Source organism: Plectropomus leopardus, chromosome 18 (genome assembly GCF_026936395.1).
Source record: "Plectropomus leopardus strain MGB_pleo_1.0 chromosome 18, ASM2693639v1, whole genome shotgun sequence".
Taxonomy (NCBI): Eukaryota; Metazoa; Chordata; class Actinopteri; order Perciformes; family Serranidae; genus Plectropomus; species Plectropomus leopardus.
This window is the reverse complement of record NC_142193.1, coordinates 5,007,501-5,022,991: the sequence shown is the minus strand read 5'-3', so window position 1 is coordinate 5,022,991 and position 15,491 is coordinate 5,007,501. Positions and strand designations below refer to the sequence as shown.

Sequence of the window (15,491 nt, the reverse complement as noted above, 5' to 3'; positions counted from 1 at the left end):
TAAAGATTTCTGAAAATAAAGATATTCAGTTTAAAAAAATTAGACAGGAAATCTAAATGAAGAAAAAAGCTAAACAGTTTTCAATCAAATGTATGTCCATCTGTCTATTTGTTGCAAACCTAATATCTCATAATTATCATACATTTGATCACAATCATAAAAAAAACGTCAGTTTGAATGTTTGTCATGTTTCAGTGAATTTGACAAATTTTCTTCAGGCTTCATGTTCAACTGATTTCTAACTAAAAAAAAAACACTTTACATTATGGTTACATCACCTACAGTGGCCCAGAGGGGACAGGCAGTAGACACAGGAATAACAAATAATAAATAAGATGAAATGTGAGGAACAGACGTCTTTTAGCAGTTTTTGTCTTAACTTTTAAGAGCATTTTTTGCCTCGAGCAAATTCCTGACTGTGTTACAGACTGTGTTGTTGTCCTTCTTCTAGCTGAGCTGCAGTCCAAAGGTCTGTGATTAACTCATTTCTTCGAGTTTCTAGAGACATAAACAGTTTGTTCTCACAGCAGATTAGTGCTTTGTTTTCACCAAGATTAAAGGTCCACTGTGTAGAATTTAGGGGGTTACATTGGCAGAAATGGAATATTATATAATATGTTTTTCTTTTTTTATTATCATATAATCTGGTGAAAATAAGAGTTGTTTACATTGACATGTGGGGCAGGTCCCTCAGAGGTCGCAGTGTTCATTGCCATGTTTCTACAGTAGCCCAGAATGGACAAACCAAACACCGTGTCTACATGGGGACATTTGCATTTTTGTATCAGCCATTATGGTTCGAAGCCGCTCTGCAATGAACAGTGTCAGAAAAACTGATTTCTGATTGCTTTAGTCAGTTTTTTTTACTGGTTTTAATCACTTGTTCTGTTTGTTTTGGAGAGGAAGAGACCTCTGTCGCAGAGTCACAGAGTTAAATGTATATGTGATGTATGTCACAACTTAAAGACAGATTTGTACTGTTTCCCTCACATTTGAGGTTGGCACCATCCCTGATCCCTCGCTGGACACGTCAACAGTAACCTTGCCTTTTTAAACTCGAAAAGTTTAAAAAGCTTTTCTTTTGGTCAAAATTCTGAAGAATTGCTCAAAATAAATTAAGTTTTTTTGCTAAAATAAAAGCAAAACTTGTTTTGAGTAATGTCTTGGTCATATGTAGTTTGTTTTAAAGATGGAAAAAAATTAGAGATTTTATTTTTAGGCCATTTCGCCAAGTCCTACTTACTACTTTCCCACTGTAGGTAGTTAAACCCGCCAGTTATTGAAAGTAGAGCTGTTGTTATATGATAAATATGAGTAACAAGGGCAGAGAGACGCTGTGACTTCATGTCTCCATGTTGTTGCAGGGGTGAGAGACAGGAAGACAAGCGTCCTGATGTGATGTGTTTTTGTCTCCACAGCCTGAAAATTACACCGTGCTTCATATTTAATTACTGCAGAGGCTGTTGATCCTCCTCAGTCAGTGTGACCCACATCCAGCTTTTATTTCAGCTCACACACAGACACACACATTTCACAATTTTAATGTTTTTCTGATGTTATGTTTGACGTCACGTTTGACATCCAGTGATGATGGATTCTCACCTGCCTGGTTTAACCTGCTCCACTTGGGAGCGTCTCTCTCACACACACACACACACACACACACACACACGCACACACACACGCAGACACACTTTTACATGAATACTTTAACAAGAACATACTTTGATTTAATGTCTGCCACAACATGAAAATCTGGAGAGATGTCACTCAGATGCCTTTCACAAGTATTTTGAGCGTTAGGATAATTGGTTTGGTTTCTTTTGAAACCATGGGGAAAAAAAGCAATGAGCAGCTTGGCATGTTATGTCTACAAATTGCAAGTAATTAGAAGATTTAGAAAGTTATTTCTAAAAAAGCTAGGGGAAGATATCCAGAAAATTATACTTCTAATTATCATAATTATGTGTTGAAAATGATGTTAAAGAATTATTATTAATTTTAGGCCCTTTTTCAGGTAATTTCCTTGTTTGACATTCTTTTTCTCTCCATTTTTTTAATCCTTTTTTTTAAACAAAATATTATTTAGTTTAGTTAAACTTTTTGTCTTTTCTTTCTCTCTTTTTTAAATAATTCTTGCAATTTTTTTGGTTATTTCTTCCTGTAAGTTGCTCATTGCCCTCTTCCCATTTTTTACAGATATCAACCCAGTATGCTCAGGTTTCAAAGGATTAAGAGGCTAAAAGTTTCTGCTAAAAAACATCAGTAGCGTTGATATAATGACTAAGTGGGTAAAGGCAAATAATAGAACTCCTTAAAGAGACTGGTAAATTCAGAAACTTGCATCACGTTACTGTAATGCAGCCTTTAAAAACAAGAAAAGACAACACACACTTTTATTACAATATCCAAAGTCTAAGACAATATCTAAAGTCATATCAGAATACCAATATAATATTGATGTATTGCCAAGCCCTAAGAAAACAATGCAGTCTAACTGAATTTATTGCTGACGCTAGCTTGTGTTGCATTAAATAAGCTCACACGAGGATATTGTTCAGAGCTGATCAGATCAGATCAATGGATGAGAGAAGCAGCTGCTGCTAGCAAATACAAACTTTTAGATGTTCTGCTGCTCCGTCTGTGCTCAGAGTGCGCTCTGTGCTCCAAGAGCTGCAATGAATAATCAAACGATATATTTATTTTAACTATATATAATTCTTTTTGTGTCAGTGTGCATCATGTGATAAAACCAGGAGTTAAGGTACCAGTCGTGGCCACAACGTCAAAATCACTTCACTGAGCTTACTGGTTTCCCATGATGCACATAGAGAATGTGTCTTTTGAAATCCTGGCCAATGAGTGTGTGTGTGTGTGTGTGTGTGTGTGTGTGTGTGTGTGTGTGTGTGTGTGTGTGTGTGTGTGTGTGTGTGTGTGTGTGTGTGTGTGTATGTGAAGTAAGATTGAACCTTGAACGTGGATTATCTACGTAAAGGTTATTACCTCAATCTAATACAACACACAATAATCACAATCACCATCTGTGTGTGTGTGTGCGTATGTGAGAGAGAGAGAGAAGGTGTGTCGCTCAGACAGCGAGGATTTAGAAAATAATTAGTATGTGTGTGTGCGTACCTCACACCTGCCCTCCATTATTAACATAACAGCCTGTGAACGGTTGCATGAACATGTTAAACATGTTTTACTTGAACTATTCAGATTTTCTTCTGTAATCTTTAAACTTTATAATTTACATAAATTAGAAACCTCAGATTTTGACAACAGGATGCAAAACAAAACGAAACAATTCCAGACATCCAGACAAACAGCTGGTTAGAGTTCCTGGCTAATTATTTTTTAATCTTCAGTCAATATATCAGGATATAAAGTGATATATTTGTCATCTTATCTTCACCATATAAATATTTACTAATTCATTGATTATTAACAAGTTAATGGTGCCTAAAAAAACAGATTACACAAGAGAGTTACAAACGTGGCGTCACCATCATGAAAATCTCCAGCAGCAGATGTTTTTTTACAGAGCTTTGGAACAACAATCGGCCAGTGGTTGCTATGGGCAACATCTGCCTCCCATCCCATGATATTGTCACTGTGTGTGTTTTAACAGCTGCCTCGCAGGTAAAACAGAAAGACATTAAGTTTCCTGACAATTTCATAAAAGCAGAACAAACCTGGCTAAGCGTCTTACGTAACACGCTCACACACTCACACACACACACTAACACACACACACTCAGGTGCAGGCGTGTTGAGGCAGGTGTGTTCAGGTGTGTTACGCTGTGAAGCAGAATGTAAATAACATTTCTGCTAAATGACGCCTTTATTGCTCAGTTGTTTCCTAGCAGTGGAATGAACCTGAGTACATTTAGTGGAATACTGAAAGGTCCAGTGTGTAGGGATATTTACTTTTTAGTTGATCATCGTAGTGAACAGCCCAACTGCAATGAGCAGCATCGGAGCAACTGAATAAAGCAGTTCTACCTGAATTTAAAAAAACAAACAAACAAACAAACATTTTTTTCAGTGTAAATCACTTGGTCTGTTTGTTTTTTCTGCCCGACTTCGACATGCCAAACATTGGAGAAACACAGATTTGTAACGCAAAACTATTTTATTATGTGTTTTTAAATTGTTTTTAATCACCTAGTCTGCTTGTTTTGGAGAGGAAGAGCCTCTGAATTCTAATCACGAAAAGTTTCAGACAGTTGCAATACTCACCGTGAGACGACACCACATCCCCCTAAATTTTACACACGCCACCTTTTAGTATTGTTTAATTAAAAAATAGTCAAATTTTGAATGGATGACTCAACAGAGTATTTCTACTTTGTGGTGTTGCTACTTTGCTAAATGCGGAGGCTTTTGGGGATCCATGAACGCTGCGGAGGAAGAGCTCTCCATGAGTTCTTTTTTTCCTCAGCAGCAGTTTGTGACTTAGATAATTGATCTTCATAACAAAAATGTTCATGTGAGATAAAATCTCCATGACCACTGATGCAGTAATCCTGCAAAAAGAGAAACAATTTGGGTGAGATTTATTTTTACTTTAGAAGAGAAAGGCAAGGCAGCATTATCTCTATAGTACATTCTCTACAATAGGGCAATTTAAAATGCTTTATTGAGCAATAAATTATAAGATATTAGAAAGGATACATACATATATATATATATATATATATATATATATAAGTCATAAAAATCACCATTTAAATGAGCAAAAGTGCAGACGAGAGCTGCAAAGATAAAAAGATTATTTAAAATGATTTAAAATCAAGTTTAAAATAAGTGTGTAGTCTACCAGATGGAGTAGGCAGTGTGAAAAAAAGCATGAATCAAATTTTACTGACTTTTCTGCTCTCCTGTGAAATCTTTAACGCACTTGTGATGTTGTGGGTTTGAACCCTGAAACCGCTTCATAAAGCAGAAACACTGCAGACGAGTCGGCTGCAGACGCACAAACAGAAAAGAAAGTCAGAGAGAGAGGCAGTGTGACAGGACTGATCTGCGTGGGAGGCTGATTTCTCTTTACAAAAAGACGTGAAAATGCTGCCCACTCGTTCACCTCTTTCTCTGGATGCGTTCACCTCCCTCCTCCTCATCTTCCTCAGCCCCTCTGAGCTGCAGGTTTCCCTCGCTCTGCTTCCTGTTTTGTGAAGATGTGTTTTTATTTGTGTATCGTATGGACATGCATGGACTGTGTGTGCGAGTGCAGATAGATAAGAGGCTCTTTAGCACCTGTTCACATAGCAACCAGCTCTCAACAAGACATTTGGAGAAGAGGAGTGGGAGGAAGAGAGAGGGAGAGGGAGAGAGGAGGTGGGAGGAGAAAAAAAACACAGACTTAAATTAGAGGCTTCAAACTAAAATACAAGAAAACTTCCATGTCTCGGCAGGAAATATAATGTCAGTTTTTCTCTCAGGATAGTTTCACTTATTATAATGAGCTGCTGATTTTAGGACTACATTGATACACCACAAGTCTGAACCACATTCTGCATGAAATCTGGATAGACTGATGGTAATAGTCAACAGTCAGAAGTGTGAGAAATATTAAGATCCTGGACTGAAGTAAAAGTACTACTGACACATTGTGAAAATACTTCACTATGGCTGAAAGCCCTGCATTTAAAACCTCACTTATAAAAAGTATTGTAAGAAAAATGTACTTAAAGCCGCAAAAGTAAAGGTGATCATTGTACTGAAAAATTGTCCTTTTTTTCTATTATTATTTTCTTTTTCTTTCCTGCCTTTGTTCACTGTACTCTACTGTTCTTACTTTGTTTTTTTTTACTGTCCTGTTCTGTATTTTTATACCACCCTGTACTGTGTTTCTTAACTGTCCTGTACTGGTTTTTTTTTTTTACCCTCTTCGACTGTGTTTCTTTACCATCCTATCCTAGTCCTCTACTGTGTTTCTTTACCGTCCTGTATTGTGTTTCTTTACCATCCTATACTGCATTTTTTTACTGTCCTGTACTCTGCCTCATTACCATCCTGTGCTGTGTTTTTTTCTGTCTTCTACTGTGTTCGTTTATCGTCCTGTACTGCCTTTCTTTACTGTCCTCCACTGTCCTGTACTTGTTTTTTTTCTTTTTACTGTCCTGTACTTTGTTTCTTAACTATCCGGTACTGTGTGTCTTTACTGTCCTGTATTGCGTTTATTTATTGTCCTCTGCTGCAATTCTTTACTGTCCTCAACTGTTTGTCTTTTTTAACTGTCCTCTGCTGCATTTCTTTGCCATTTCTTCACGTTTTTTTTTAATCGAGCGTATGTGTATGTGTCCCTTTATTTATCACTCTGTGCCCCCTCTCTAAATTCAGATGTTTTACTGCTTCGTGAACTAGTCAGGTTTTTTTGTCAAGTTTTTTTTCACTCAGCAGCAGTTTGAGGAGTTTGAGTCACAAAGCAGATAATTGATGTGTCGATCAGGTTAGAGCTGATCAGGTTGATGGATGAGAGGAGCAGACTTTAAGACTCAGGTCAATGTATTAAGTTTCACTTTCACTGTGCGTGATGCTTTGCTGCTCCGTGTGTGCCCAGAATAGCTCTGTGCTCTGGTAGTGTGGCGCAATGACTAACTGAACAGCTTATAATATTGCTTCTAAAGAACGGTCCAGCTCCAAAACATCAGTGCTGCAACATCAGTATGTGGCAGCTGATGTTTTAATTGTGGTGGGCTATCACAAAGTAAATCAATATGTGGAAACCTGGAAATAGTGTGGACAGGCTGAATAGGTTTAGAAAGATTAGAAAATGCGGGACAGTTCAGATCCATTAAATTAACCTACTTGGATGTGAGGGACTTCAACGATGGGGGCAAAGCCATCAGGATGGAGCTTATATTTAAGGTCCATTATGGAGCCGATACATGATTTGCCAGAGGGCTGTCAGTGGCTTCAGCGAAGAGACGACTGGATGTGTGACGCTCTTCAGAATTACATATAGGAAATTTTGGCACATGCAGTCCAGAGAGAAAATGTGTCAAAGCTGAGGGAGCACACATTCTTTGGATTAACGGTTAATAGAATCCACCTATGTAAGTACACCTGAGCAGTTTTCCTGTCACGCTTGCTGTTGTGTAAGGGCGTTCAAATACATAGTCATGCAAGCCGATTTATACTGTACATAAATATGTTTCCATGTTCATGCACGACGGCCTGTTATATGGCGTCAGATTTCTGTCTGAAGTTTTGAGATAGATAAACAAGAAGACATGTTCATAAGCAGTTCTTATCATTTCACACGCACAAGATATTAACTGCCATTAACACAAGCTTGCTTTTTCAGCACTAAAAGGAGAATCTTGCTGCAAATCATAACTTAATTATTTTTATATAACCATTTTCTTGATAAGATTTGTCTGGGAGGTTGTTGGCGTTCTTTACATCCCATTTGGATTCAGCTGTTTTCTCTCCTCTCTCTCCCACGTTCACACTTTCACTCCTTCCTCTCGCCACATTCACACCATCTTTTCTCTCTTCTGCGTCTTTCTGCAGATCATTCTTCAAATGGCTTTCACTGCAAATTCATTAATATGTGCATGTTTTCCACCCTCTGTAGCTGTGAATATACATCCGACACATGCACACCCAATTTTTTTTTTAATGCCAAATCTGATTCAGACTTTAGTGAATTATTTAGATAGAAGATTCTGAATCATCCTTTTGCAAAGACATTCATTGCTACAGTTTTTACATGGCCTCACATGGATACATAGGTGCATAAATACATCAGACACCACAGCTAATCTACATGAAACACATCAGATAAATCCACAGTTATACACACATACTTAAAGCACTAGGAATGCATGATGTGTTTTTTTCCCAGCCAATAACTGATAATTACCCGCCTCTCATGGCCAAAACTAATTTGATAAGTGATGATTTCACATTCTTGTAATTAAAAAGAAGTGTATAACTTGTAGATTATGCACACCTGAGGGTTTGAAGCTTAGATGTGGTGAGAAAATATGGATGATTTAATATTCCATAGCCCTGACCGAACCAAATCAAAAACAAAAAACAGCTCTGACTTTTAAAATGTTTATTTGCCTGCACTGCGTTTACAGACCCCAAAAATCATCCAAATTTAGAGATGGGGCACAGAATTATTAAAAAAGGGACAAGCATACAAAATTACAAAAATAATACATAGTAATATAAGTTTTCCATTATTATTATAATTGGGATAATTGATTGGCCTGACAAACAAATCATGTTCCTTAATTCAGACAATAAATTCATTTCTTTAATAACACAAATCATGCCAGGTATGTCAACCAATGTATGTCTTAAATAAAATAACGTAATCTCTGTCAAATAATTAGATGGAAATTTATATTTATATTTATTACACATTAACATATTTAAACTCTGCTGTCCTAAATAATATAATTCAAAGTCACAACTAAAGAATGAAAAAGAAAAAAAGAGTCATTTAGTTTGTGGCTTAACAGTTAGATATTGTGCATCCTTATGCACAATATCACCTAAACACATACCAGCTACTGGTATGGTTTGTTGAGAGATGCTATGACAGAGGGGTCAGAACTCCTACCATAGTGTGCAGGAATTAAACTGAACTGGATTTTACTTTTCTACTTCAGGTGACATGTGCATAATTCAATACAGAAGAGGCTTGAGGGTTGTGCAGTTTCAGCTGTAACAGTTTACCTGTGCACAAAGTACTCTCTACAAGTGATGGACAGAAAAATCTAACTGGACTGTGAATGTCACTGAAAAAAGAGGCAACAGAACCACTGGAATGTAACTGGGATGCATCCAGTGTAGTGCTGATCATATGACTAGTCAACCACATCATCAGTGTCAGAGGTGTAATATCACTTTGACTCTGTTATCAATACCACACATGCACACACACACGCACGCACACACACACACACACACACACACACATGCACGCACTCACATGTTCATTTTCTTTTCAGTGTTTCTTCTCTCACATTTCCCTCTTCATCCTCTCACTGTCGGCAACGTGGTGTCTCTATGGTAACCGCCTGCAGAGAGGCGGACCCGGGGAGGACACACCCACTGCAGCATGCAACACGCACGCACACACACACACACACACACACACACACACACACAGCAGTATAGTTTAGTAAATGTGACCACAGGTTTTGAGTCGTGCTGTTTCAGCATCTTAAATTACAGCCATTTGCTGCAGCAGCTGAGAGTTTAACACAGTGTTTTAGTTAACAAAAAAACAGGTTTTATGTTTGGCATCAGCAGTGTTTCTCTGAATGTCTCCACAGTTTCTGCAAAAATAGAAACGTCTATCTGTCTCTCATCTTTTTGCGTCATAAAGCTTTAGTTCTGATTTTGCATATCAAGAACAGCAAGGCTAAATATGTCTTCGTGGCCTACATTTAGTGTGTGTGTGTGTGTTTAGGGTTTATTTCAGAAGCGAATCTGTAACAAAAACAGGAAGTGAGTTTCTGTAATGTAAACATTTGTGTGTGTGTGTGTGTGTGTGTGCATGCGTGTAAATTTCTTGCAGCCATTTAATTAAATGTATATAATTAAATCTGATTGTTCATTTCCATACATTTGTGTTTGCTTCTCTACAGTTCTTTATGCATTCACTTTACATCTTCAGTCTCGTGAGACTTTCTGAAAACCACATTTCAGCCAGATATTTTTAGGTTTTGGCTGGTTGGGCTGTTAGCTGTTGGCCTGTCATGATAACTGCTTTTGTTAAACTATATGTTGTCCCAGAAATACTTGCGATAAACGATATTATAGTCATTTTGAGTGACATTTTATGTCACTGTTGTAATAATATAACAGCATACTAATACAAGTACACCTTTTCAAAGAGCGATCAATTGTAATTATTAAGAATATATACAGACTTTGAAATAAGAATATGAAAATATCCTAAATGAGTGAAACACTAACAAATGAATTAAACTCTGACACAAAGCAGATGAGAGAACAGGAGCAGAGCAACCAGAAATCACAGAAAAAGATATCCCCCGATAATCCAATCAAATGGTAAAACTAGGCAGTGCTGATTGAGTAAATCAAGATTATGTTTTTGTGTTGCCTATTTTTTGCCTAAAACGTTCACAGAAACACATTTTAGTGCCTTTTTTAGCACTAATAGCGAAGCGTGAGCAGGAAGTGGGTGTGATACTTTTTCCTGCACAGTCAAAACAGAGGCTGAAAAACTAGAATCAAACAGTAAAACTAGGCAGCGGTTATCAATATGAACCCAGATTCTTTCACAGAGCTGTGTATTTGTCTCCCCTTAGATGTTTTTAGACACATGCTTTAGTTGACTTTTTAGCTACAATACAAGATCGCCATGGTTTCACATGTATGAGTTTGAATTATGTTACCCACCCGTGAGAGCATTTATATTGGTCTGGTGCATTGCAGTGCATTCTGGTAGTTGTAGGTTTATTACGTCTTGAGTAAAAGCATCCTTTTTATCTGTTTTCTCTGGTCATGTAACACCAATTTCAAAAGTATACGTGTGTTTCTACTGTGGAGACAGCCTAGTTTTATTAAAAGGTTATTTTCCAGCAGTCAAATACTTATTTAGCCCTTAGGGTGTTTTGATTCTTCTTTTTTTTTTTGATAATTTTGGCTATGTTTATGCATACGGAATACATTTTGGCAGGATCGTGTATTTTTGTTTCATCTTTGAATTTCTAGTTCAGCTCCCACAATAAGTCTAAAATACACTGTGGAAACAAAGTTGTTGCATTCATTCTGTTAAGTGCAAAAAATGCGCTATTGAAACCAATTCAAACTGCAATTTTTGATCCCAGAGCCATCAAAGCATGAAAATATGCAATGTATTATTTCGGGGCATCATTCTTGTCATTTTTTTACTATTTTCCACCTGATGTCATTTTTACTATATTTGGCATATGGAGAAAATACATGCTATTGCCACACACTGTCACAATCAGTTTTGCTGCAAATCATTGGCATATGCCAGACTGTGATAATTTAAAACATTCTACTTTGCATGTAGTATATTGTGGCTCAGTGGATAGAGCGGCGCCCCATGCACAGAGGCTGTGCTCTCACTGCAGTGGCCACGGGCCCCTTTCACGCTCACACTGTCCTGTCAATTAAAGGCAATAAAAGCCCCAAAAATAACCTTTAAAAACATAGTGATCGCTTGACAATAATCTGGCATTTAAAATTCCGAAAATTATTGAATATTTGATATTTATGATTAGGACTGATGTTAAAAAAATGTACCAAATGAAAATAGAAAATAATATTAATGTATAATATTTTTATGCTTGATTTTGAAAAGTGACTTGTGTGTAATATGAAAGGGGGCCCTAAGGGTTCAGCTGTTGTGAAGTTCTTAAACAGAAAAGGTTAAATCTTTTTCTTTAAAACCTAAAACCTCTCAACACGGACTTAACCCTTACCCCTAAACCTTCCTAGTTGCCCATTGTCTGGTCCTAACCTGCCAGTTTCCAGATTTTGAGTTAATCCACGGTAATTAAAAAAAAAGTTGATATCATTACACTTTGGTTATATTTCAAACAAAAAGATTCTCTGTGCTCTTCTAAAATGTTATGATTTGACCCTTGCTCAATCCTAACCTATCTGTTCCCTGATCCTGCTTTGCCAGATATCCAATTCTGCTCTGCCTGTTGCCCAATTCTTATCAGCCAGTTGCCGATCCTTCCCCCCAGTCAAAAGAAACACCCTGTACTGAAATGTTTTATTGATAAGATTAGATTTTTTAAAGCTATTTATTTAACAAAATGTCGACCAATCTTTGGATTCAGCTTATCTGATATGATGATTTACTGCTTTTTTCTCGGTTATGTAACTTTTAGGCAATTTTTGTGGGCTGTGGACTGTAGGTCAGACCAAATACGATACGTGATGATGTCACCTTTGACTTGCATTCTTCACTTTAGCATTTTCTGGCTGTAGAGAAAACCATACATCAAGAATCAGCATATTATCTGATAATAAAAACAGTCAATACTTGCTCTACTTTTCATTCTGTTATCATTATTATCCTATCACTTTTCTTGTTCCGTATGCCTTTCACAAGTATTTAAACCTTCGAAACTTGAGCAAATATATTTGATTTCTTTCGAAAACATGAAAAGGCAATGAGCCAATTGGCAAGAAATGTCCCGCAAATTTCAAGAAATTAGTAGATTTAGAGAATTACTTTCTTTTAAAAAGCTGGGGGGAAAAGAGATCCAGACTAATTATTCTAATTATATATTCAAAATTATTGTAATTTTTAGACAGTTTTTTGGGTAACGTTTGGGCACTATTTTTGAATCTTTTATTTATTTAATTTTTTAAAGATTTGTTTTTCTTTACTGTATCTTTTCTCTGTGGCTATTTTTTAGGTAATTTTCTTATGTTTTTGACTAATTTCTTGGAAATTTCTGGGTTGTTTCATCATAAGCTGCTTATTATCTTTTTCCCATGTTTTTGAAAGAAATCAAGTCAATTTGCCCAGGTTGCAAAGAGTCAGTGCCAGTTGCTTCTACTTTGCCGCTCTTTCTTCAAGGTTAAGCTTCTGTCACACTCAGCACTTCCTGCACAAGTATGCCAGGTCACGTTCAGGTACAGTCTGTAAAACTAACCTCTCTGTCTGCGACTCTCTGTGCAGAAACCCTGCTGGATGACTTCATGTTGACCCATCCCATCTTCCTGACGGCCGACAGGTTCCAGCAAGTCCTGCTGCAGCAGTATCCTTCACTCACATTCACATGCATAATTACCTTGATAGAATGTGCTCACAGCGCTGTGTTGTGTGTCTGCATGACTGCCTAATGGAGTCCGACAGACACAGACGTCCAAACACATGTGAGTGTTTGACTGTAGAACTGTGCGGCTCAGAGTCACAGTGGAACTCTGGTTTTTGGCAGCATTATTCGATTTCATGTCACTTTATCCGTGACTTTTCTCCAGTTTGGTCAGCCACAGTTTGATCTGTTTGCTTTGTTTCAGTCTTGTAGCTGACGCATTGTGTTTTCTTCCCTGCTCACCGCCTGCAGGCTTGCACTGTCTGAGCAGCTTTGGCTTCATGTTTCACTTTCTTCAGTTTGCCAGTCCAACACTCAGGAAATCTTCAATCTGCCCGTCAGGTAGAAAATCTAACAAACACATTTCAATGAAATGTCCTAATGACGTTCCTGCTCTCAGAGGATGAACCTTTTAGATTTGAATGACACCATAATGGTTGCGTCTAGATAATAACCCGGATTCCTGAAAACTCCTGCAAGATTTTGTGTCGCATGTTTCAAGTTTGAACCCAAACCAATGTCTTTCCCTACCAAGTGCTTTTTTTGCCTAACCACAAGCAGACCTTCACCACAGCATTGTCACACCATAAAACAGCAAGACAAGAATATTTTGATGTGACTTGCAAGAGTATTGCAAATCTAGGGTTACCATTTAGCCATGACCCTGAATCACCTTTCGTGTAGCACCACCCACAGGACAAATGTAAAATTTTTAGCCCCACTACTAGTAAGAATAAATAAATTTGGATCCTAATTCTCTTTACTACTTGAAAGAGTAGGAAAGCACAAAAAGCTCAGTTCGTCTCCCCGGTTAAAACCCAAATAAAATAAGAAATAAATCTTAAGATAAAGTAGTTGATAGTAATTGTAATAATTATAAATATAGTGGTCTGGACATTTATTTATTTATTTATTTTGTAATATCTGAAAATAATTTCTCTCTTGCTCATTCGTCTTTTTTTTTGTCCTGATTTCTTGCAATTTTTGGGATGCCTCTGACCAAGTTGCTCTGTGCTTTTTTAGCCATATTTAAAAAAAACACCACTTTGTTCCTGTTTTAGAGGTTTAAATTCATGTGAAAGGTGTCTGAACGGAGCACAAGAAAACTGATGTCGTTCAAAGGGTTAACATGGGCGTTTAAAGGAAATGAATGGCGCTTCATGGAAAATCGTTGCACTTTGCAGCGCTTACACATCCAGGGTGAAGCCAGCGTAAGATGCCCTGACTAAAGTTTGGTCTGTGCACAGGTGTAACAATGACAGAGGATTTAAAAATGCAATAAAGCTAACAGCTACACATTCAGTGGAAGCACCTGAAGAAATAAAAACAGTAACAGTGCAGACAGATGATAACAGCTGACTCCATAAAGCTGGGTAGAAAGTTTCGGTTGGTGCTGCGTCATTAAAAATGCAAATGAATCTGTTTTCTTTTCTCTCTGCAGAGACTGAGTGATAGTCCTCCACTTAAATACTCACCCACACAGAAAGAGAGAGGGATAAAGAGCCAGAGGGAGGAGGAGGGATGAGAGGAAGTAGAGCAGAGAGGATGTGGGTGGAAGAAGAGTGGGAGGGATGGACGGAGAGAAATACTCGTCTTCATCTTCATCTGCTGGTTTTTTTCCTTTTCAGAGAAAAAGCAAAACCGAGAAATCATCTTTTGTCGTCTTCACCTTTGTGTCTGTAAGAAATAGATTCATATGAGCATGAAGATGAAACGTTCAGGGACTCATTCATTCTGTTGTAATTAATGGTGTTTTGCACGTAACATCTTCTTTTTAACATTTTATTATGCCCTTACCTTACCCAGAGTAGTAAAATAATCATTATTTATTTGCCATTCACTCTTGTATTTTGCTATTTTTCCCTTTAGGTAGCAAAAACAATCAAGTTTAATTGATGTCAATTGACGGAGCACAATCGCCTTTAGGGATTTCATTGCAGCCCGTTTCTCTCAATACTGGATCAGTTTCAAAATTTATTGTTTCCATTAGTCACTTACAAAACAACATGAGAACATGGTTAATCAGGTCCAGCTCAAAAAAATACCAAAGTTTCCCCTTAAAAACTGTGAGATGTAGCTGTAAATAAACAGCTTTACCCTAAGTTATCTTTGTTTCACACAAATTCACTCAGCTCCAGTTCCATCTGTCAGGTCTGCAGTCCTATTTGCCTCTCTGTTCAAGATTTTAACTTTCGTAATTTTTGGGTCTTTTCAGCACAAATGTCGCTTCATAGAACCAAGCTGATAGTGTGCGTATAGTCGTTTGTTTTTGTATAAGAATGTGCAATAGTTGGCATCCATGTTTGTTTTTGGTTAGTCGTCTTGTTTATGCTTGTCCCTGACCGCCAAACACTGAAACATCTACTAATTGTTTCCTCTCTAAACAATACACCCTGAGCTTGCATTCCCTAAAGTATTATGGGGATTGTAGTTTAGTTTATTTTAGTTTATTTATTTGCACATTTAGATATACAGGGAAAAAAAACACAAAAAGGACATAAAACAGTTTTCATGTGCAGGTGAGGTAGAAATCCACAATGGGATTTTCTTGGGACTTCACCTAAAGAAAAGAATAAAATATACAATGATTTAAAAATACAACATTGCGGCTCGCCACAATGTTTGCCACCACATTTAAAATGTATGTTTTTGGAGCTGGGCCGTTCATTAGGAGTGCTGTCTGAATCTATA

The 15,491-nt window shown here is 37.3% G+C and overlaps 1 protein-coding gene across 1 annotated transcript in view; it reads left to right on the top strand.

The window, feature by feature from the left end:
- The window catches only part of rapgefl1 (Rap guanine nucleotide exchange factor (GEF)-like 1), a 45,204-nt gene that overhangs the window by 9,433 nt on the left and 20,280 nt on the right, over positions 1–15,491 (top strand). Inside the window, exon 3 of the mRNA XM_042504516.2 lies at positions 12,665–12,743. Coding sequence (XP_042360450.1) covers positions 12,665–12,743 — 79 coding nt within the window. The remainder of the gene's footprint in view (positions 1–12,664; positions 12,744–15,491) is intronic.